At 36.4% G+C, this 25,590-nt stretch overlaps 1 protein-coding gene and 1 non-coding gene across 2 annotated transcripts; both read right to left on the reverse strand.

Annotated features, from left to right (window-relative positions):
• Positions 1 to 3,114: 3,114 nt before the first annotated feature.
• On the reverse strand, positions 3,115 to 10,481 carry LOC128864036 (uncharacterized). Its single transcript, XM_054103512.1, has 2 exons — positions 9,296 to 10,481; positions 3,115 to 4,309 (listed from the first exon to the last, which is right to left on the reverse strand). The coding sequence occupies exons 1-2, from the start codon at positions 9,362 to 9,364 to the stop codon at positions 3,632 to 3,634; spliced, it is 747 nt and encodes a 248-aa protein (XP_053959487.1). The 5' UTR covers positions 9,365 to 10,481; the 3' UTR covers positions 3,115 to 3,631.
• An 11,027-nt stretch (positions 10,482 to 21,508) lies between these two features.
• Positions 21,509 to 21,580, reverse strand: Trnat-ugu (transfer RNA threonine (anticodon UGU)). The gene has a single exon. It is a non-coding gene; the product is annotated as a tRNA-Thr (tRNA).
• Between the last annotated feature and the right edge of the window lie 4,010 nt (positions 21,581 to 25,590).

A 25,590-nucleotide genomic window follows, 5' to 3' on the forward strand; every position in this document is an offset into this window, starting at 1 on the left:
GTTAGTTTCAATCTCCTAAAATACTGCTTTTTTTCAGAGGTAAATCCATTATTTAAGCAACCTCGAGATAGATTTAAATATTTTATATTTACTTAAAATGAATTAAAAAGTATGTAAGCTAGAGGATAGTAAACAATCAACTGAGCCGATATCAATTCAATTGTTTCACGTACAGAACATAGTAAAGTCCGGGGATTCCCCGACCGCATTGCTTTTATGTGATCAGTGGTAAAAATAATTTGGTTACTCATTACAATTGTGTGAAACAAGGTGTAATTGAATTGGAATATATTTTAGTATTTCTTAATACAACGTATGATTTTTGTTAATTTCATAAAAAATTTTAAGGTAGAAGGTAAAAATAAATTTAAAATTTCAATTATAGATCGATAATTTATCGACGATAACACACCAATAGGTAGTGCGTTATTTTATCTATAGTCAGTAAATTGTTACTCTAGAGTATGGAAGGTAAAGGGCATTCACGGGTAATCAAGTTGACAGAAAAGTATCTATTGCCTAAAATGGTTTTTGCTCTCCAAAAGTTGTCAGATAAGTCGCTAAATCATTTTTGTCGTCAAAACTTTTTTTTTGTCGCCAAGACTCAAGCAAAAGTCGTCAATTCTAGTGACAAAGTCGCTAAATTGGCAACACTGATTGAGAGAGTTCAGAGAGTTTTTCTTCGTTTTGCGCTTCGATCTTTAAACTTTTCTGAACCTGTACCATCGTACCGCTCTCGATGTTTATTGATTGACTTAAAACCCCTTGATAGCAGACGATCTATTCTATCGTGCTCATTTATTATTCGTATCATTTCTGGATCTATTGATTGTCCTTCCCTTTTAAGTAAAATTCAATTTAATATACCCAATACGAAGCTCCGCCAGTACGAAACCTTTAAAATTGGCTTCTCGAGAACCAACTACGGGGTGATGCTCCGATTCCTAGAACATGTGCAGATTTAAACGAGTTTCTTAATTCTTCAGGTGCTGATTTTACATTGCTGTATGGCATCTTAGTCAACCATCTTAAATCGTTTTTTTTTTAGTAACTACTGAACTATTGTACATTAGCTTTACATAGTCTGTAAGAATGTATCCACTCAAAGACAAATAAATAAATAAATAAAAAATAAAATAAACAACTAGTCCTTAATAGCCGAAAAAAACTGGTCCAGTTTGGGCCGAAAATCACCTTTTTTGGACCAGTTGAAAAAGTAAATAAAATACATCTTAAAACATAACAACAATAAATACAACAAATACAATAGCAGATTAATTGTTTTGCATGCAGCTGAATAGGCCATTTTGTAACTAGAGTAATACTAGTCACTCTCGAACTAACTAATATGTCTTTTTCATCAAATACGACTACCAGCTCATGAATAGAATGTCGGTGTATACTTTGGCTTTTTACTGCAGGGTAAGTATAAATGTGTATATGTACGTATGTGGAAGAAGTACGTTTTTGTTCTGTTTATTATTTATTTATTTTTATTTGTACGTTTGCAGCAACCTGGGGACCAGATTAAAAGCTTATAAATAATTTGAGAAATGTGGAAAAGTTTCTTCAAGACTCACTGGTGGTGTGAAAGATGGTATTGGTGAAAGCTTTAATTGATTTATAGCCTTTGCTTTACTTTGGTGAAAATTAATAATTCATTCTAAACAATAAAATCGATTAAGGTTGCAAAAGGAGTTAAGCGATAAATGCTGACACTGAAATGAATATTTATAAATAAGCTGCTTTTGTAAAGCAAATTCTCTGTTATTATTTTCATAAATGGGTAATTGCGAAAAATATTAAAATAATATTTTCGGTAAATAATAATGGTTTGAATTAATATTAGAAAAATCAGAGCTACAGCGAAGAAGCACAACACAATTTTACCAACGGTTGCACAAAACCTTGAAAGCCTTTAGGGATCATCGAAAATAGTTTTCAACTTTTCCTTAGTATTTAAGCAGCTTAAGATTTCGGCTTTTTTCACTTTTTCTTTTCACCTTAGCTGTACACCAATAAACTTTTGGTGTTTAGATCAACTTGAAGTTAGCATCAAAAGTAGTGTAAGTTGTTCTCATATATTTCTTAGATGGTTTCAAAATGGACAGTAGCATACACGCAAGGGTATTCTCTAAAGTTGTGCAAATCTAACCACAACCCCCGAACTTTGTTAGAATTTTTAAGCTAAAGTATTAGAAGTCTCTAGAGCCTATAGGGTATTGAGAAATGACTGCAAGGAAGCACAAACGCGTACAACTTTTCAGATAACCAAACAGTTTTTTTGGCGGCCAGCACTAATCAACAGTTCCAGAATTGTCAGAGTTTGCAAGTCGATAGTGAACTCGATGGTCAAATCGGCAGACATTTCTATCGATGAACAAACACAATTGCACATCTGAAGTCATGATAATCAGCAGACCACTAGAGGTAATCAATTTGCATGAACTACTGAATTAAACCAGTTCCAGGGACTCCTTCTGGGGTTCTTAGATGATGTTCATGTACTTTGTGTACGGAGTTTAATCACCGCTTTGATAATGACAGCCAATATGCTGCCTTCTCTTAAAAGTGCGGCCACAAAAAACCCTGGAGTCAATACACTAATTTTATCAATTTTGTCAATCCGTTCAACCAAATTTACTTAATTTGCTCTTTGTGGTAAGACTGTTATATTATTATTCTAAGGGGATCTAGCATTGCGACTTGAAGGATCTATTGAGCCCCCTTCATGGACTCAAAGTATTTCTCTGAGACCAACTTCCTCAATAAATTTTAGTTTGTTCTATTCTATTAATGAGTCGTGGCTTGAATATACTTCACAATACCCTTCACGACCGTTTATTTTCAAAATGTGAACACAAATTGGATTCAAACAAGCTGTGGGAACGCAGCAAGCGTTTCTTAGCCTTCAAGTCCTATTACAAAACTGTAGAAACGTTTGGAAAATTATTTTTATATGCTTCATTGACAATAAAAAGATTTTTGATAAGGTACTGCACACAAAACTATTTGACATTTTATGAAAAATGGTGAAAAATCTTCACTAGTTTGAGAAGATAAACTAGGTATTGTATTATCTTAAATTTTTTTAAAAACACTTTGTAAGGGTAGAAGCGCGAAATAACACGTATATTGCCTGCAACGCCGCGTAATTAAAAAATTAAAGACCGTTCACGTCCGATTACAATTTCAAAAGTGGAGTTTATTACACATGTACTGTCCTTATATTAAGCCTAAAACTAAGATACGAGAAATAGCGGAAATGGAAGAACAGTAAGTGGAGAGTTAGAGAGAGTTTGCAGTTAAGTAAATAGAAATAGGAAGAACGGAAAGTAGGTATAGTTGTAGAATGAAGTCAATGTTCGGAAGTAAATAGAAATAGCGACAGCGAGAAACAGTAAAGTATACTACATACCTACTTATAAATAAACAATATAAAATAACTTAATATTAAGCTTTAATACAATTTCAATTTTTAAATTCAATATTATTTAATTTATTCTATTCTAATGGTTTGCCAGAATCTGGCTTAACACCGGCCACCTTGAAGGAATCCAACAGCCTTCAATTCTTGTTTTCCACCGGCAGCACGGCGAGTTTGTGAATAGGGCGTCGTACTTCACCCGACCTAGTGGTGATGTCTGCGACTCGAATTTTGCCGTCCGCTCCGGGAATGGTTGCGGTTACTCGACCGAGCACCCAATGCTGCGGTGGTACGTTGTCTTCGTGGACGACGACGAGTTGGCCTGGTTGGACGTTGGGCTGCGGGTGCACCCATTTGTTGCGCTGCTGAAGCTCCAGAAGGTAGCTCTTCGACCACGCGCGCCAAAATTGTTGCTTGAGAGAGCAAACAAGCTGCCATCTCTCTAAGCAGCGGCTGAGGTTGACGGGTACCTTCTCCGGTGGCAAAGCTCGCAAGGGGCAACCGATTAGTAGATGCGCCGGCGTTAGCGCCTCGCCGTCGTTGGGGTCGTTGCTGAGTGGTGCGAGCGGTCGGGAATTCAGGACCGCTTCTACTTCGACGAGAAGCGTTGCGCTTTCTTCGGCGGTTAACAGCGCGTTGCCTACGGCGCGCACCAGCAGATGTTTGGCCGACTTCACTGCTGCTTCCCACAGGCCGCCGAAGTGGGGTGCCCTCGGAGGTATGAAGGCGAAGATGAATCCTTCGTCGGCGGCGTATTGGAGAATCTCCTCTTTCTGTGCCAGAAAGGCTTCCCGGAGCTCCCTCAGCTTCCTCTCTGCTCCCACGAAGTTCGTCGCGTTGTCGCAGTATATTTTGGCTGGCATCCCTCGGCGCCCAATGAACCTTTTGAGAGCGAAAATAAATTTATTAGCAGTTAAATCAGTTACAAGCTCTAGATGAACTGCCTTTGAAGCGAAACACACGAAAATGGCAATATACATTTTCACGGGAGGGCGACCGCGAATTTTTAAGGTTATGTGAATGGGCCCGCAGTAATCTACCCCACATATTGTGAAAGGCCGTTGGGCGCGTAATCGATCGGCGGGTAGATTGCCCATGATCTGACCTTGTAATTTTGGCTTATAACGAAAACAGTGAATACATTCTCTTACAGTTCGACTACAGGCTTCTCGAGCATTTACCAGCCATATTTTTTCTCGCAGAAGCGCTACCAATGCCTTTGGACCGGCATGGTGATTACGAAAATGTAGGAACCGGATGTATGCTTTCACAAAGTGCGAGTCTTTGCGTAATAGCAAAGGGAACTTAGCATCATAGGGGATTGGCGCGTTTAATAAACGGCCACCTACTCGAATCAATTTAAACGATAATGATGATTCCGAGTGTTCATGCAGAAATGGAGTTAATTTCTGCAAACTTGAGGGAAGTACGTTATTTTTCGATAATTTATTCATTTCATCGCTAAATTCAAAATGTTGAATTATTTCGACAATTTTAAGGAAACTCAATTGTAATTCCTTTGCCGTGGGTATTATTTCAGATTCTGCTTTTCGCTCTCGTATTTTTCGAAGCCATCTGAGTATATAAGCGAAAATCCGAAGCACTTTTCTGTGAGATGAGAACCTGTCAATTATTTCGAGAAGTGGATTTGTTGTGGCATTGATTGCGGTTAACGTAATTGCGTTCTTCTTCTTCTCGAGTGCTTCTTGTTCTGGAGAGAGACTGAAGTTGACATTTTTTGGCCATGTAGCAGGGTCTTCTAGGAGGAACTGTGGACCACTAAACCATATTGAATTACCCAATTCGTCCACGTTACAACCCCGAGACACTTGATCCGCTGGATTTTGTTTTGTGGGCACATGACGCCACGACACATTCTGGGTCCACTCTTGGATCTCGGACACTCTATTTGCGACGAAAGTTTGCAACGACGATGGATGCGTTTTAATCCAATGCAGAACTATTTCGGAGTCTGTCCAGAAAATTGTTTGTTCTATTGGTCGACTCAACATTGGTGAAATTCTTGACCATAATTTGGCAAGAAGATGGGCTGCCGAGAGCTCTAAACGCGGAAGAGATTTAGTCTTCAGCGGAGCTACTCTAGACTTTGAAGTAAGCAGCGTGCATTTCGTACCACTAGCGGATTGGCTACGTATATATACGCAGCAGCCATACGCTCTTATTGAAGCGTCGGAAAAGCCATGAATTTGGCAGCTGGCACTCGACTCTGTATTTACATACCGAGGAATGCTAATTGATGGAAGCTGCAACAAATTGGCTTTAAAGTTTTGCCAGCTAGTGTCAAGCCGCAATGGAATCGACTCATCCCAGTCTAGCTTTTGAATCCAAAGCTCTTGTAATAAGATTTTAGCTTTGGTAACTAGCGGGGCTAATAAACCAAGAGGGTCAAAGAGGCGAGCGGAAACGGATAAAATATTACGTTTAGTTGCTCGCAGATCGCTAAAATTATCTTCCAGAATGAAGCGAAAAATGTCATCTTTCGGCTGCCAGTGGATTCCCAGCGTTTTGGTGGAGTCGGTATCGCTGAGCTGCAATAATTTTTGGAGACTCTCACTATTCGATGAGCTTGTATGATTGGAAAACCACTTTGCTAATTTCAGGCCTGCCGATTCTAAAATTATATTTACTTCCTGTTGTATCTGGGTGAGGCTTTCTATACTGTCGGATCCTGTTAATAGGTCGTCGACGTAAAAGTCATTCCGAATGACTTTGGAACCGAGTGGATATTTGGCTTTATTTTTGTCGCTTAGCATTTGCAGACACCGTGTGGCGAGAAATGGTGCAGGCGCTGTGCCGTATGTTACGGTGTTTAATCGAAAAATTTGCAAATGCTCCGATGGATCCTGTCTCCACACTATGAGCTGGAAGTTCCTGTCGTCTTCGTGCACCAATATTTGACGATACATCTTCGTGATGTCAGCAGTCATGGCATATTTGTGCAATCGGAAGCGAAGGAGGGTCGAAAAAAGCTCCTCTTGAACGATCGGTCCGACCATCAAGGTTTCATTCAACGCAACTTGTGTTGATGTGCGACTCGAAGCATCAAAAACTACGCGCAACTTGGTAGTTGTGCTCTGCGGTCTTAACACACACTGGTGCGGAATGAAATAGTGCGGCTCACTCGGGAGTCGATTATTTGTTGGACTCATATGCCCCAATTCGAGATACTCTTGCATGAAGTCCAGGTACATTTTACGAAGTACTGGATCTTTCAGCGTCCTTCTCTCCAGCGCCTGAAACCGCCGAGCTGCGGTTTCATACGAATGACCGAGTAATTTACGGTCGGTTTTGAAAGGCAGTCTGACTTGAAGCCTTCCACATGGTAAAACCTGTGTGGTTTTCGAAAAAAATTCCTCACATTTTGCCTGCTCTGGAGTCAGTCGTGTGGAATTTATTTGTGCAGGTATTTCTTCCAATTCCCAGAATTTTCGGATTGTGGTATCAATACTAGCAACGCTTTCTTCAAATTGACATACTGTGCTACTTACTTGGGCACTGGAGCTATTATTTGTGGCATACTTGCCTGAAATTATCCAGCCTAACACAGTTTTTTGCAGCGTTGGCTGCCTTGGGCTGGTTCTGATCTGACCCACCGATAACAGATCAAAGAATATTTCAGCTCCTAAAAGTATGTCTATTTTCTGACACTTGTAGAAACTTGGGTCAGCTAGTTCAATATTTTGTGGGATTTTCCAGCCATTTGTGTTTACAGTCCGATCTGGATGATTGACTGATATCGAACGCATTACCCAAAAGTCCGCCGAAAATTCAAAATTGTTGATCCTCGATTTTATATAAGTTTTAAGCTTGCCTTGGACCTTTTTATTTGAATTGCCAATTCCAACTATATTTAGAGCGAATTTTTCCTTACGGATTCGCAATTTCTGCATAAGCTCTTCGGTCATAAAGTTTACTTGAGAACCGGAGTCAAGTAGAGCTCGCGCTTGCACGTAAACACCGGAGCTGGCCTTTACATTAACTACGGCTGTAGCTAACATGACTCGGTCAGGCAGGCTGCTAATATGCATGGCCTGTGACGTCGAAGGTTGCGGCTCGGTCTCAAAGGAGATCGGATATTGATGCAACATGGTGTGATGCGAACGGTTGCATACACCACAGCGATTTGCTTTGCACTTTGAGACCGTATGTCCCTTGCGCAAGCAATTTATGCACAGGGAAATCGATTTTGCTAATTCAAATCTTTTAAGTGCAGTAAGCGCTTGGAATTTTGGACAAGCTGTCAAATAATGGTCCTTGGAACCACAGTGAAGGCAAGTTGGCAGTTTGGAATTCGTCGCGATAAATGTTGTCTTTGAGGGTCGCAGTTGTTGAGTTTTTGTTTTCTGCCGCGTATCTTCATTATTTGGCCTTTGTTGGGATGAGGAAGCTTCTTCAGCTGATAAATGCTGGTATCTCTTGTTTAGCATAGCTTCACACTCAGCCCAAAGCGGCAGCTTATCATAGTCAAGTTGCTCCTCCCACTTTGACCGAGTAGTGGGATCAACCTTCGACATGACTATGTGAATCAACATCGCATTTGAAATAAGCTTATCGTCACCCAGTGATAAAAGGGAGTCATATACTGCAGACACTGTATCAATCATTGATCGCAAAGACGACGCAGAAGGCCTTTGGATTTTTGACAATTCAAAAAGTTTCGACACTGTATTAAAAAATATCAGGCATTTATTGTCATAAACCTTTCTCAAACTTGCCAACGCCTTTGGATAATTTTCTTCAGACATTTGGAAGGACTTCACTGTGCCTAAGGCTTCACCGGATAGACATGATACTAAATGATTAAATTTTTCAATATCCGGGATTGTGGGATCATTATGCACGAAACTCTCAAACAGACTCATAAAGTTTTTAAACTCGGAATATTCTCCTTTGAATGTAGGTAACGACATTTTTGGTAGTCGCGAGCTGTGAGGTGCAGTAAAAGATGTTTCGGCAATTGACGATTTATTTCTCGCCAGAATGGACTTTATAATGGACTTTGTTTCTACAATTAAGTCCTCTAACTCTCCACGGGCAATGTCTTCTTCGTCGATTTCCTCAATTTTCGACTGACATTTCATGAGTTTTTCGCTGTGGGAGTTCAATATGTCGAGTCGGCACTCCAATTCGATTGGATCTAGCGACATGGTCTTTTCAAGGAGGCCAGTTTTTATGCGCACTATGCTGGTTTTTGCAACAGTTCTCTGGCGCTTTAAAGACTTTAAGTCCATCATCTCCTTACTTGGAGAGAGACTTGAAATAGCCGACTTTGGTTTACTCATGTTTTGAGATTAAAGTTCGCTGCTTTAGCCTGTGGCTTTTGTGAAATGAAAACGGTTCTGGAAGTTTGTCAGCACGAAAACGAAAACGAAAGCGATAATACTGAAATATATTATATAATAGCTCAAACTTGACCAGAACTAACGAAAACGAGACGAAAATAAGCAGCGAACAATTGAGTCTTTGCTCAAACAAAATTTGTATTGTCGAGAAAAAAAAAAATTTTTTTTTTTTTTGAAAATATTGTGGTTGATTAACAAACCGCAATTTCGTTTGGTTTTTTGAAAAAATCCCGAAAATAAACCGAAAAATAGTACTCGCAATTATTTGGCGACAAACAAGTTCCTCTACCTCGGGTCCCACTGTATCCTTCACTTCATAGGCAGTATATGTATATGTATATAGATATGTATATATATAAGTATATAAGTTTATTTGCATATAAAAAGTGGATACAAGAGATGCCAACAATTGAAGCCCTTATATTGTGAGACGATTATTAGCAACTGTAATAATCTCGGTCAATCACAAAGCCAATTTCTAGCTTCAATTTTTCGCACTCAATACCTGTTTATCGTGGACTGGTTTGTTTCCAGCTTGAACTTCCCTTTGGCAGGCCACGCAGTTGCAGGTCATTCCTCCCTCGATGTCCTATGTAGCGGTGTAACGGTTGGTATTGGTGGTGAACAGTTGGTGGCTGATGAATATTACAGCTGTAGTTTCACTCCCCTTCGTTGGCGATGTTCTATATGTTCTATATGTTTTTTTTTTTTTAACTTTTTTGGCTATAAATATTTTATTTTGTTTATATGTTAAACAATTTTTTTTTTTTTTTCAAATAATTTTAGCCTTTTTTGATAGATATATTACTTTTTCTTTTTTTTTTTTTTTGTTTTGTTTTTTGGGGCCTCACTGTCACTGTGCACTTTTTCCACGTCACTGCACTTGTTTTTGTATATGCATATACATATGTATGTACATATATTAGTTTAGCTGTCTGTTTGTCTGTTTTGTTATTTTTCTTTGGTTTTTTGTTTGCGAGACGACTTTTGTTTTGCAACGGACCGCGCAGGCAATATTCTTTTACTAATTTAGTTGGTTATTTAATTTAATTCTTAGTTATTAAATATTTTGCGCGCACAAATTGCCAACTTGTGGTCTTTTGTCACTATCAATGTATTTTATTTAAATAACTTCCGATTTTAGTTCACAAATTATTGTTTATTTCTCGAATTTCGCACTCAGGTCCCTGCTCGGGCGCCATGAAAAATCTTCACTAGTTTGAGAAGATAAACTAGGTATTGTATTATCTTAAATTTTTTTAAAAACACTTTGTAAGGGTAGAAGCGCGAAATAACACGTATATTGCCTGCAACGCCGCGTAATTAAAAAATTAAAGACCGTTCACGTCCGATTACAATTTCAAAAGTGGAGTTTATTACACATGTACTGTCCTTATATTAAGCCTAAAACTAAGATACGAGAAATAGCGGAAATGGAAGAACAGTAAGTGGAGAGTTAGAGAGAGTTTGCAGTTAAGTAAATAGAAATAGGAAGAACGGAAAGTAGGTATAGTTGTAGAATGAAGTCAATGTTCGGAAGTAAATAGAAATAGCGACAGCGAGAAACAGTAAAGTATACTACATACCTACTTATAAATAAACAATATAAAATAACTTAATATTAAGCTTTAATACAATTTCAATTTTTAAATTCAATATTATTTAATTTATTCTATTCTAATGGTTTGCCAGAATCTGGCTTAACAAATGGGCATTGATGAAAAAGAAATAAGGGGCATTTCCAACTTGCCTTGCGGCCAAACTGCAAGCGTGAGACTACAAAATGATATGGCGAGTGATGTTACAATCAAGAGGGGCGTTCGCCAAGGAAGTGTTTCATCACCGATGCCCTTCAATTTATACTCGGAATATGTATATTTAAAGAAGCTTTGGCATCAGTTAATTTAGAAATAAAGGTCAAGCTGATAAAATAAATGACCTGCAACATCTCGTTAAATAAGTCAGCGAAAAAAGTGTGCAAAATGGCCTAAGTACTAACACCCAAAGCTAAATTTGTGGTTGTTTCAAAAAACTCTACACAAATCCTCAATGGAAATATTTATGTATATGACAATCCGATTCAAAGAGTATCTCGTTTTAAGTACCTAAGATGTTGGCTTAGCGGAACATGGGTAAATAACAGAGAAATTTGCTGACGGATTGAGGCAGCGAGGGAAACTTTCTCTTATTACAGGAAAGTTCTTTCCCATAAATGCTTGAACATGAAATTACGTTTTTGGTACCTTAAATGTTAGGCTTGGACTGTTTTGCTGAACGCCTTCGAGGCATGGACCCTAAAGGTAACGAGTATGAAAAAATTTGAAGCGTGTGAGATGTGGCGGATGTTGAAAATATCGTGGACAGACAAAGGCATTAACAAAGAAGTTCTAACAAAACTTTGAAAGGATAGAGAGCTAGAACCAACGATAAAGCGCCACAAAACCGAAAATTTTGGTCCTAAATATGAGTTGTAGCATATGATTGTGAAAGGTAAAATCGAAGGCAAATGAGTAATTGAAAGGGAGCCAATGTCTTGACATAAGAAAGTGCACAGGATTAAAGACTATTGAGCAGTTGCTTAAAGCAGCACGAAGCACGGATAATCAGCATAATGTAATATTAAATATTTTACAGTTTTGTTAAATGTAAAAAAGAAGAAATAATTAATGATCATAGTTGTATTTAAATTAATGAAGAATTGAACTGCGATCGCTTAAATTTTGTATTAAGAATTTGCCAATAAAGAAGAAGGATTAAATAAAATGTGTTTATCCAGGTTATGTATAAGTGATGGGTGCAATGGAAGCACATGTTTGGCTGTTTCGCCTTGATACCTGCAGAACCCGCAAATTCTATTGGAGTATATTTCCCAGTTAGTAAAATGATAATTCAGTCTGCAATTCCATGTTAGAATTCGTGTGGTGATTCTAAAATTATGCTTAGCTTTGATTTTGCTTGCGATAAACTCGGTAGATTGTCTCAGTATGGCCTGTTTTGCCTTTCCTCTACTTTCTGAATGAGAAAGCTTAAGTTATACTTGCCTTGACTACAAAATGGTTTTAAGCATACAAATGGGGAAGCCGAACCTTTCTTGGCTAACTACCTGCCTTTTTGCTCCCAGTTATTCCTATGTGCCCTGAAATCCTTAGAATACTTGTACATACCTAGTTGTTCGGGCCTAAGATATTAAGCTTATCAAAATATTCCAGCACTAGTTTTGATGTAACCTGAGAATAGTTGACTGTCCTTTGTCCATATCAGGGCATATCAGTAAGAATATCAATGCTTCTGTTGTTTTTAAGGCTAAAGTGAGAGCATCTTGCTATGATGCGTCTCTGCGTCTCTATCTGGGGCCTGTCTGTGTAACTTAATATCTTTATAAAAATTCGAGTTGGACCTTCGGTTTCAATGTCAATCTTTATTCTGTTCTTTAACTAAAATGCTTCGCTCAATCAAACCCCAGCTCGATGGAATTTCACCAACGTTTTCCGCTAGGCCATGCAACTCATAATTCATTAGTTTTTCCTCAAAACTGGTTTTGAGTAAAGTGTGAGAGCAATGGTTGTTACTGCGCGTACCCCATCAAAAAATCACTCGATCTTGGTCACGTAGGCAAAAGTAGTGTTGTAAAGCGTAAGCTGAGCTTTAACAAAAAATATAACATCAGCTAATTGTACATAGTTAGCGAATTTGTGCGGCTGGTCTTAACTACTCTCCTTGTCGAGTTCAAAACGTCCCCGTTTCAGCTACTAAAAAGCTGTGGCTCAGAGGTTCGAATAGTTAGGTTCAAAATACGACTTGTTGGCTTTGTAGACCGGATCGTCATTCGCAGCACGTTAAAGTTGTAAATGGGTAGTTAAAAGCGTTATTAATGTTGAAGCTTGATTGAGCTTAAATTCCATACTTTTGAACAATAAATTTGTTTGATTCTTATACTATGATTACATGATTATACTATGATTACGTTTCTTAAAATTAAAATGAATGTAACTCATCAAAGGATGGTGAAAATTAAACTTAGTTTAAAGAGTCTATTTACAATTCTAATTTTATCAGGAAGTTGTAAATAATCAGAACTGATAATATATTTCATTTTCAGATAAATTTTTTTTACGCTTACGAACTTTTTCGCGTCATTGTAGCAATATAACTTCCACCACTTAAACTCTCATACGAAACAAAAAAAGGCTCAACAACACTTATCGTAAGTTGCTTTTATGAATGATTTTTCCATCGATCAAGACCGTGCTGCCTAGATCCTTTTCCACAACTTTTTCAACAAATATCTTGTTAAATTTGTTTCCTAGACGTCTATTTCTCTTCAAAAATACTTTTTCACCAGGCTCATAGGTTTTCATTTTATTATTTTTATTCCGTCTACCTAAAACGTTCCCCTGCTCTTGGCACAATCTATCGCGTATCATTTCCAAATCCTCATTCGAAGAGTTATGAAGAATGTCGATAGGTTTAGCATTTGTAATAGAATGAATGGTGTTATTGTACTTATGAGTAGCCAGTAGCACCAATTCAATAGTCTCACTCAGCTGTTGTTGTTCTCTTATGCATCGGGCAATTTCCATTAAGGTTGAATGGAATCTTTCAACCTGCCCATTACTTTGGCTATGTAACGTCGGAATGAAAAATTGTTCGATTGAAAAGTTGTCCCTAAGAAAAGTTTTAATTGTCATCGAATGAAAGGCTTTCTCATTGTCTGAAACAATAGTTTTGGTGTTTTTAAATATTAGGAGTATTTCTAGCAAGGCTTCTTTTGACTTTTACTACAGCGTATTTCGAAAACTTATCCATACAGGTTAGGAAATGTTGCTTGTCTGTAAAAAAAATGTCCATGTGTAAGATCTCGCCAGGTGTCTTTGGAATAGGAGTTTTGCCTATTTCGAGATTTACTGGTTTACGCTGGTATTTATTTTCTAGACATATCTTACAGTTTGCAATGATAGCCTTTAACATTTTTTTGATATTTGGGAAATAATATTCTCGAGAAATTTGTTTAAAGTTCTCTTGCAGACAACGGTGTGCGCGGTTATGCTCTGCAATTACTGTTTTTAATTGATCCGTTTTATTTATCAAATCTATCACAAAAATTTCTGTGTGGAGAAATTTCACTCCCGGGAAGAGTGAAACTAAATCGTTTTGTATTTCGGAAAGTGTTGGTAGGTCACAATGAATCGCGTTCGTATTATTAGGATTTATTACGGTTTTAAGACATTCAAACAAGTTTTCGAGCGAATCGAAGGAAATTGTATGGCGGACATGTTTCTGAAAAATAATTTTTGTCACTTTATTTAGGTATGACGCTTTTGTTAGTATTAGTTGGTTTTTAAATTGATTTATGGGGCATTTGACCGTTTTTACAACATTACTCAATGATTCCTCACTATGAGCCGTATCTATTGATTCACTCATGTTGTTTATGAACTGTCTGGAGAGCGCGTCTGCCACCTTGTTTTCACTTCCTGGCTTATAATGAAACGTAGGAGCAAACTCTTCGACGAAAGCACGCCACCTTTTCATTTTAGTGTTAGGATTTTTATCCGAAATTGAAAAGATAAGCGGCTGGTGGTCAGTGAAAATATGGATGTTTTTGACGCCATATAGATAGTGCCGAAGGGCCTTCAATGCCCAAACTATAGCTAGTAGCTCACGCTCATTGGTGGCATAATTTTGTTCTGTTCGAGATAGCGTTCGGGAAATCATTGTTATGGGCCTATTTTTCTGGGACAAAACCGCCCAAAGCATTTGAAGACGCATCTGTGGTCAGATCGAAAGGGCAGCTAAAATCCGGGTATTGGAGCAAAACATCTTCAGAAGCAAGAATTTTCTTAACTCTGTTAAAGGCGGACATGGCTTCGGGGTCCAATTTTATTTGGATTTTTTTTGACTTGTTAGCTTCTACGTGTCCATTCTCTCCTCGCAAATATTTCGTTAGCGGTTTTACGATGGCTGCATAATCTTTCACGAACCTGCGGTAATATCCCGCAAGACCAAGGAAGGATCGTAGAGAGCGTAAAGTTTCTGGAACTTTGTAATTTAAAATATCGGTTATTTTGTTTGGACAAGTTCTTAAACCGTTCTGCGACACTACAAATCCTAAAAACTCCACTTCTTTTTGGAAAAACTTGGACTTTTCGGGCGAAACTCTCATACCGGCAGTTTCTAATTTGTTTAAAATTCTTTTAATGTCATTCAGATGCAAATGCTCGTTTGGTGAAAAGATAATTATATCGTCGATATAAACATGGCAGGTCTTACCAATTTCATCACGCAGGATATCGTCTATCGCTCGTTGAAAAATGCTTGGAGCATTTTTCAAACCAAATGGCAAGCGGCAAAATTCGTACTTGCCATTATTTACACTGAATGCTGTTTTTGGTCTATCTTTCTCGCGCAAGTTGATTTGGTGGAATCCTGACTTCAAATCTAGCGTGGAGAAGAACTTTGATTTTCCTAAATTGGACAGGATGACAGAAGTGTCCGGTATGGGATATCGATCAGAGATGGTGTTTTCGTTAATTTTCCGAAAGTCTATCACCATACGCAGTTTTTGTTTGCCATTTTCGTCAATGCCCTTTTTTGTTACTACGTGGACGGGCGAATTATAGGGTGAACACGACTTGCGAATTATGCCATCTCCTAAGAGTGATTTTATTTCGGAGTTTATGAACTCTGCTGCTGAAATCGGGTACGGGTAGCTTTTGCTAAAAATTGGGTTTTCTGTAGTGGTACGAATTGTAGCCTCGACATTGGTATTGTAGGGTAGGGAACGATTTGGGTGAGCAAATGCATTAGTGTTTTTATTAATTAATTGACGAAAGTCATTTTGAACACTTGCAGGCACGGAATCATCGTTAATTGTAATCAAGTTGACTTGATTGCAACAAAGGTGCTGAAGTTTTACCTTACCATCCCGATAATATAAATACCCTGCATTAATATCAATTTTTGAGTCAATTTCTTTTAGGAAGTCATAACCAATTATGCCATCGAACGTTTTTAGATTATCAAGTAAATAAAAAGTCGAGGTGTGGTTGAGAACATTAACCAAACATTTTTTGTCTATAAAATTTTGCCCATTTATTGATTTTAGCGTAAATGGGGTTTTCATCTCCTTAATTCCGTCGAGAAATTGAAAATGTTTAATAAAATTTTTTGAAGTGCCTGTATCTATTAATATTTTTAGCTCCTGACCATTCGCAGTAGTTTTAGTGATGAAAGGTAGGAGCGACTTTAGTTTAAAAAATTTATTTCGGAATCATTTTTAGAGTCGCATGTATGGTAAGGCTCTTCGGAATAACTTTTAAAATTCGAGCTATCATAGTCGTCGTAGTGTTCTTCGTTTTCAGATTCATCAGAAACTATGCCAATATTGTCTGGCATATAATTAACCCGCTGTGTCTTTCCACCAGGTCTCTGGGAAGAACCGGATGGCTCACGAGAACGTTTAAATACAACTGCTTGATTGGGGGTTTTGGAAATGATTGCACTATTTTGAGTGGCATTAATTTTTCGATAGATAGATGTGCCATGGTCAACGTCCATTGGACTCGGTCTATTGTTGTGATTTGGTAAACGATTTGGTTCATTTTGTGAATTAAAATTATATTGCGGCATTGTCGCTCTTACTTTGTTTGGTTTAACTGAACTACCCATTGCAAAGGTTTGGGCGAAATCATAGCGCTTGTGATTCATCTCAAGCCCCTGTGCAACGGCCAAGGCAGTGGGCAGATCCTTTGGTGACGAGGAAAATAATATGTCACATAGTGGACGGCGAAGACCTGAAATGAATACTCGTAGAGCGTTTGCTCTTGCACGATCGTTTAGAGCCTTTATAACTTCGTCGTTGCCACTATTCGTCATTATTTGCTTATTTATGATAAGCGTCAAATGTTTGTCCACCGAGTCATAGTAGTCTGCAATTGACAAATGACCTTGCCTAAGAATACTTAGTTCAGTTTCCAGAACATGAACTGGTCTTTTATCTGCATAGGTTTGGTCTAACCTGGCGGTTATTGCCTTAAAATTTAGCACCGTATTGAAAGACGACAGTGTTGAATTCGCCGCACCAGTAATTTTATTCCGGAAAATGCCCATTGCCACGTAATATTTTTCGGAACCTTCAGGGTAGTAATTAATGGCAAAGGCGGCAGCGGAGCGCCAGGCTGGGTAACACGAGGCATCGCCACTAAATTCGGGTAAAGACTTTACTAAGTCCAAACTAGCATTTCCTGACTCTGTTAAAGGGTTAATTGCAACGGGTTGGTAGGGCTCAACACATGGTGGTTTAAGGCGATTTAAGGCTAGAGTAAGTTCTTGAATTTGGGCCGTGAACTCTGCCCTAGCACGCTCGGTTGAGACTCTTACGATATCTAAAACTAGCTCTCTTGTGATTTCCATTCTGCAGAAACTACAGATATCACGATGATTTCTGGTGGCTGTAAACAACTATGTGTAAACTGAACAATCTATGGTTCGTTTTCCGCACTATGGAAAATGTGTATTTTTACAGCCGTAAAAGTTAAAAGACTGGGTGTACCATTTGTTTTAACTGTTTTAAACGAGATTATGTTATGTAATCTGACAAATTATATTACTATGTTTCAAAATAATTCACGGAAATCTATGTTTCTTTTCGCCTGATACAGCAATTTTTTAATATGGAAAACTTTGTAGTTTTTGTTTTTAATTGAAATGAAAAATTCTATGCGAAATTTTCCAGAAAGAAAATATTTAGCTAATGTTACTATAGAACACGTGTATGTTACGTAAGTTGGGAACTAAGTTTCAATAACTTTGCACAAATGCAGTGAAATCTTGTTATCGCCTGATATAGCGATTTTTAATTTTTCAAGTTTGCCGTTTTTAAGATGGAAAAACCAATTGATGAAAAAATAACTTTTTATTGTTTCTTACGCAAGTATATTGAACCTTTTTTAGTTTTGAACACGTGTATGTTACGCAATTGGGAAAAAATTTCACCTCAATACGACACGAAAAGGGACTATTAACACTTTAGTCTCAAATTTTATATTTTATTTCTCACATGAAATAATTATCAAATCTAATTATTACTTACATATGTATGTAATTACGAAAAGATAAAGATAAGATAAAGGCTTCACAGTATCCCAACTGTCCAAGTAAAATGTATGATTCACTGCTCCGGTAGATAAAGGTCCTGGTTCTTTTGAGACCTGTCGCTTTATCCGGCCTTCCTTATAGGAATTATTCTTGCATCCGAAATATTTATTTGACAGGCCCCACGTTGGGCGCCACTTAATATCTTTATAAAAATTCGAGTTGGACCTTCGGTTTCAATGTCAATCTTTATTCTGTTCTTTAACTAAAATGCTTCGCTCAATCAAACCCCAGCTCGATGGAATTTCACCAACGTTTTCCGCTAGGCCATGCAACTCATAATTCATTAGCTTTTCCTCAAAACTGGTTTTGAGTAAAGTGTGAGAGCAATGGTTGTTACTGCGCGTACCCCATCAAAAAATCACTCGATCTTGGTCACGTAGGCAAAAGTAGTGTTGTAAAGCGTAAGCTGAGCTTTAACAAAAAATATAACATCAGCTAATTGTACATAGTTAGCGAATTTGTGCGGCTGGTCTTAACTTGTACAAAGATTACATTCTTATCGTCCACTTGCCTCATCTGCATTCTGCTCTGGATGGGAAACGTACCTGAAAATCCATAAGATGATTTTGTTATTAAAAATCATTTTTAAATCTAAACTTGTGTATCCGCGTGCCAATTCGGTGAATTTCTGACTAACTACTTGTGTTTGCTAATAAAGTTTTTAGTGTTTTTGAGAAAGATTCAGCTGAATTAATAGCAGAATAGGTAAATACCTATGTACGTAGGTCATAAAAAGACGTTTCGGCAACGTTTGTAGTGTAATAAATCATATTTTGCACAAATTTGCAAAAAAAGCAAAACAAAAAAAAAATTCTCAACTTTAATTATAGATTTTTATCAGTGAACGTGTAGTGATTCGTTGATGAATATTACGCCGACTGGTCGTCGAACTTTGTTGTGCGGGTATAAACTATTAGTTGCAAGTACCAAAGTAGACGCGTAGAAGTAAAAAATTATTAAAATATCTAAAAACAAAGAAAGAATTAAAAAATTTAAATATTATAAATAAAAAAATTTAGATTATAAGGAATGAAATTTTCACTTCTAAGGAACAAAAATACATTAAAATAATAATTTTTTTCATTGATATTAAAATATGGGTATCAAAGATAAGTTATTTACATTTCGTCCCCTTAGTATTAAAATAGCCTATACATTTTTTGATGTTTTGAGAAAATGAATTTCAAACTTTTTGTCGAAAGTAGCTCTCACTCAAATCTCGTTTTGTCTGTATATATTTATTATTTTTTGACTGATGTTTTGACCCACTTTGTGGAACTAGAATTTGACAAAATTTTGACCGCATATAAAATCGACAATGAAGAATCCAAAAATTCAATAAAAAAATAATAGCCTATGAGCACATAGGCTATTGTTATACTAAGGGGACGATTTGAAATTACATTCATACAAAGTAAAACTCAAAAAAATTAAAATTTTATTAACAAAAAATTTAGTTTATAAGCAACAAAATTTTCACTTCTAAAGAGCAAAAATACATTTGAAGAACTTGAACAAAATTAATTTTTGTTTATTAAAATATTATATGAAGGGAAAGCTATTTGCACTTTAAATGAGGCATACCTTTAAAGAGAGTTGCCACGTATATAAAAATTTAATGTTTTTTCAATACATATATAAGTTAACTAAAATTTTTAATGACGAGCCATTTTTAGAAAGGGCTGCCACCTACCTAAAAATTTGAGATATGGTAGCTAAATTATGCAATAATGACGAACAAGTTTTAAAAGGGGTTACCACCTAACTAAAAATTTAATGTAATGTAGTTAATTATGTATTAGAATATTGATATCAAAATCTATTTGAGAAGGTTTCAAACTAGAAAAAAATTAACAGAGTTGCCATCTGTGCATATACAAAAAAAAATTAAATGAGCTTAACTTTTAAGTTTATTAAAATATCACATAATGGGCATCAAGGACAGGTATTTAGAGAACTCTCAAATCATAAATAGGGTTGCACCTATCTTAAAAATTAAATAAGGTAATTAATAATATATTTCCATACCCGTAAAAGTTAAAGCGGTTCGAAAAATGTGATAATAATAAACTTTTGAATAGGGTTACCACGTACACAAAAATGTAAATGTGTTATGTAACTAATCTATTACAATGCTGTTGTCAAATGCAAGCTGCTTGGGAAAGTTGCTTGGAAAAACTTTAACTTATTATTTAATTAACTTATTTATTTATTACGAAATAAATAAACAATTGTTCTAACTGACTACATACTACAAAAAGATCGTTAAGTCAAATTAGAATCCAGAGTTTATTCGAGCAGAAAAACAAAGTTTAGATGCCATAATTCAAGATCTCATTGCATTCATGAAGATACTGAGCGAGCAATAAGAGCACTGCATGCACAATTTAGACACAATGTGGAATAGGGTTTCCACCTATTTAGAAAAAGTTTAGATAATTCGAAATAAAGTTCAATAGAATTCGAGATCTCACTGCGTTCGCGCAATAGGAGCACTGCAGGCATAATTTAGACTGAATGTGAAATAGAGTTGCTACGTATTCCGAAAAATAATGAAATAAATTAGTTTTTGAAATATGGACACCATTTGTGTAGGATAACCTGATATTAGGGTTGCCACATTTTTAATAAAATGCTTTGAAAAATCACTTTTTTTGTTTAACCGTTAAAAAACAAGTTAAAAAATTCGTTCCAAATAGAAAATATCTGTACTTCTAATAAAATGAGGTATCAAAATATGTATGTACGCTAATAACCCCACCCAAAAATCGACAATTCCACAGCATTTCTTGTGTTTTGAAGATTATATCTCTTGGAAGGCTTTTATCAACATAAATTTTATAAGCTTACGAAAAAAAAAATGTGTCTATAAGACAAAAATCATAAAATTAATTTTCGAACTGCAACACACCTATTTGATTGAACCGATTCGAGTATTATGTTTTTGCTATAAATCTTTCAGATATTTACTATGATTCTGCGTTAATCAAAGTTTTAATTTATTTTTTGTTTTACTTAAATTGCAAAAAGAATTAAATTCTTTTAATTAACAGTTTGCGTCTATGTTCGCTGTAGGACAAACTCCGTTAAGATTAATAAAGTTTGCCACTAAGGTAAGGAATGTGCGCGAAATTCCTCGACTAGCATCGGATTTGTTCACGAACCACAACCCCTAACGTGAAAAATCACGATGTGCACGGATAAATCAGACAGATTTGTTCATCGTTGGTTGCGCACTTAAACGGAAGTAAACAGGCAAATCACAGATGAAAAATGTAAATGTCCTCTAAATTCTTAATATGCTGATTTGTTATTCTATTGCTCATTATTCCTTATTCCATTATTCATAAAAAAATTATAAAAAAACAATATAAAAAAAAATTATAAAAAAGTCAAAAACCGAATCTTTGCCATCTCCTCGGCTTGCAATAAGAAAATTAATAAGCAACATGAAAAAAGCAACACTCTTTGCCAATATTGGAGACTAGTTATATAAAATAATATACAGCCAATATCTTAAAAAAAAGGTTTTTTTAAATGTAAAATATATCTATACAGCTCTTGCCTCCTGTGAGGATTGAACTCACGACCCCTGGTTTACAAGACCAGTGCTCTACCACTGAGCTAAAGAGGCGCTTAAAATTCCGCAACTCATTCAAAGTACAAAAGAACATCTCACTCTAAATAGTAGTAAAAAGCTGATAAAAAATTTGGAAAATAAAAACGGAACATTTATTAGAGTTTCTATCTTCAAAATGATAAGACAATTAGAAGTTCGTGATAAAGAAATCGACGAAGCTGGAAGACTCCGAGTTCTGCTAATAATCAATATCATTAATTAAAAGTGCTTTTCAAAATTTTTCTTCACGATGAACAAATATAGTGAAGAAAAAAACAATATAACACTTCTGAGTTAATATTTTCAACAAAATAAATTTCGCTAATTACAAGTACTATACTAACAATTTCGTACTAAAACCTATTTTCACTTCTGTGCATACTTATTTTCATAGTCCATAAAATATTTACTAATTTTTCTTTTTCTTGTTGGAAATATTCCGTTTAAATGGCGTCACTACAGTTTATTGGCACCGCCAGCGATCGCCGGAAGCTTTTAACAATAGAAATTTTATTAACAAAATTAGAAAATATAAAATATAAACGAAACACGAAAATCAGCCCCCATAATTTCAAAACAATACGATTACCATAACAATATGAATTATAACGGCGTATATTAAGTAAATATTAAATATGAATTACTGCAAAAAATAAAAGCAATAAACTTCCACTTCTGGCACACGAGTCAATTCTGCTGATGGCGTGAGTAAGCATGCAATGAAAAAAGAAATGCGGACGGCAACCGTGAAAATAAATATGCAATGTTTTAGTTGATTTAAAAATAATGAAGAGAAATACTTGCTTCACGTTGCTGGAGAAAGGGTTGATTGAAATTAGTAGCGGTTTCGATTCTTAGTTTTTGATATGCTACTGTATAAATAAAACATAAAAATTACAAAAAAGAAAATTGATTTATAAATATTCCTATGTTTTATATTTTTCTATTAAAGCTTTGTAGTGTAAAATACACTTCGACGCGGTACCAGCTGGTGGTAGCAGAGGAAGAGGAAAGCCTCCTCTGCGTTAGAAAGATCAGGTGGAGAAGGACTTGGCTTCACTTGGTGTGTCCAATTGGCGCCGGTTAGCACGAGGAAGAAACGACTGGCGCGCTCTGTTAAACTCGGCCAAAATCTCGTAAGCGGTTATCGCACCAATTAAGAAGAAGAAGTTTATTTAAAGGTATAGAAATAAATATATCTGGGGAATAAAAATAGTTTGAGTTTTCAAAGAATTTTCAGAGTAATTTTGCTTTTACAGATAGGCTGTTCCTTTGCATTGCCAAACCGTTATACGGTGCACGGGTTGCATGAAGTGCAGAGTTTTACAATCTCTACAATAATAGAAAAAACAAAAACGACAAGTAAAAAAATATTTGCAATACCATCCGCAGTTTCGAATCTAAGTACTATCTATCATGGTGCAAGGATGGTGAAGCTCAACAAATGGTCGCAAAGCCAGGATTGACACCTCGAAAGGTTATGCTGTGTGTTTGGTGGGATTGGAAAGGAATCATCCACTATGAGCTGCTCCACCCTGCACGAACGATTGATTCTACACTTTACTGTCAACAACTGATGAGATTGAAGCAAGCAATCGAAAAAAAACGGCCAGAACTGATCAGCAGAAAGGGCGTCGTCTTCCATCAGGACAACGCTAGGCCACACATATCTTTGATAACTCGGCAAAACCTGGGAGAGCTTGGCTGGGAAGTTTTGATGCATCCACCATATAGCCTTGACCTTGCACCATCGGACTACCATTTGTTTCGGTCAATGCAGAACTTCCTTAATGGAGTAAAGTTGACTTCAAGAGAAGCCTGTGAAAATTAATATACTTGTCGCAGTTTTTCGCCGAGAAACCACAAAAGTTTTACACTGATGGAATAATGTCTCTAGAAGAAAAATGGCAAAAGGTGGTCGACCAAAATGGTACATATTTGGTTTAATAAAGTTCATTATAAATATAAAAAAAATTAGTTGCAGTTTGATTAGAAATACGAAAAGACATTTTCGACTACCCAATATTAGATATATCAACAAGCTTGGCCAGCACCTTGGCCAGCCAATTGAAGCGACGTGCTCGGAAATTGTTGAAAAATTCCATAAATTTGCTCTAAAATATGAGCTTTTGAAAGTGAAGCAATTTGCTCCATGATCATTTTAGTATGCCCTATGGGACTACAAGAGGGATGTCGATAATAATCCTACCTCTTCATAAATAATAGCCCCTCGAGTGTTCATGCGAGTTTTTGAATCTGTGTAACGATGCATAGATTAATTTATGTATAAGCCAGATCGTTAATGAAGATAAAACTACTAAAAAGCTGTATTTACACAAAATTCTATGCAGTGTCACGAAAAAGACGCACCACAGCCTAAAAAGTTAGAGGTATTGCAATCAGCTGGAGAGATGGCGGCCAATGCTTCTTTCTGTTGCGATGAGATTTTCTTCAACAAATCTCTCTCTTTGAAATAGTTGTAGAACTTTAAGCAGTATTCCTTCAAATTATGTTTCTTGAATAAAATAAAGCTCAGCGTTTCAACTTGTAAGCCGGTTTTTCGGTCAACCAGATACTTTAATTACCGAAAAAATTCATACGCCTGCTGAGGATGCCCCTTGTGGAGAAAAACCATATTTAACAGAATTCTGTGAAGCGTGTGCCAATTTGCAAAATATATTTGAAATATTCAACCCAATGTTCGACAGATGGGTTGCCTTTTTGCCATATTTCAAAATTATTTCTTCTTGGTTGGGATAAAAGGAATTATGGGGGCTAGGATTTGCCCTAGGGTGAATTTCTTCCACGATGGGGGCATATGGTCATAATAGATTAGCTGCTTTACAAAAGTGTGACTTTGAATAGCTTAATCACTCCCCATAGTCCTTCTGAATATGATGGGAATGGAGTAAGTCCACCTAGTGAAAACATTGACGATATTGTTATCTTTTTCTCAAAGAAAATGTCACTCTATTGCTGCTATTAGAGAGTCATAATTAACCGGTCGGCTTCCGCAACTACCTGCAGTGCTTTTACGGCGGAACCCTTAATTGAGATAACCTATGCAGCGATTTCATCTGCAGTACTACCGTGATTTGTTGTTGCCATTGCTTCGAACTAGTGCTTGAAGATTTGGAATGGTACAGTGTCATCGAAGGATGGAGCTTTTACTAGGGAACCAGTGGTAAAAATATTCCGATGATAAAGCTAAAGCTAAGAATAAAACTACAACTTAAGTAAAATCGAACAATCAGTGATATCAGTAATTATACTGTAAGTAAACGATAATGCAAGAAATATTACATTTCTAAAGTAATTAAGTTGATCAGCTTTGGCCACAGCTTTAAGACTGAACTGTAGTACATCTTTAAAGCTTAGCAACCGCAATGCCAACTTGAGAACAACCTTTTGAACCGCATTTAATTTCAGCTATCAACAATTGATCATATGTTAGTTATCATATCAGTTAATATGATTATTGAAGGATAACTTAGTGTTAAATGCGATTCCAAGATCCTTATTGGAGGTTTGCACTCCGACTTTTGTGCCCCCCTAAAACCCTTAGTCTACGTAATGCTTTTTAGTGCTCAATCAGCAATAATATATTGTGTTAACGTTTTGATGCCTTGAAAAGGTTAAGTAAAAAAATTGTTTATATTCAAAGGGAGGCCAGGCTTTATACACCAATGCAGCTCACTGAAGTCCCTTTGAAGATTTCGTTTATTTCATCATCTGAATCTTTGACAATTGTAAAAACCTTCAGTTCGTCGGCATAAAGCAAACAAGTTGAAAAAGAAAAATAATTGCTGATATTATTAATTAAAATGGACAAATAAAAGAGGTACTAAAATGCACCTCAAGTAGCCACAAAAGGACGCGAACGTATGATAGATACTGCAGAACATCTCTGCGTTAAAGACGATTTAATCCATTCTAAGAACGTTGACTGAAAAATAATCAAGTAAACTTATTTATTCGGATCTTGTGGGATACTAAGCCCTTCGATTCGCGAACCGTTAGCAAAT

The sequence above is a fragment of the Anastrepha ludens genome, chromosome 5 (genome assembly GCF_028408465.1).
Source record: "Anastrepha ludens isolate Willacy chromosome 5, idAnaLude1.1, whole genome shotgun sequence".
NCBI classification, from domain to species: domain Eukaryota; kingdom Metazoa; phylum Arthropoda; class Insecta; order Diptera; family Tephritidae; genus Anastrepha; species Anastrepha ludens.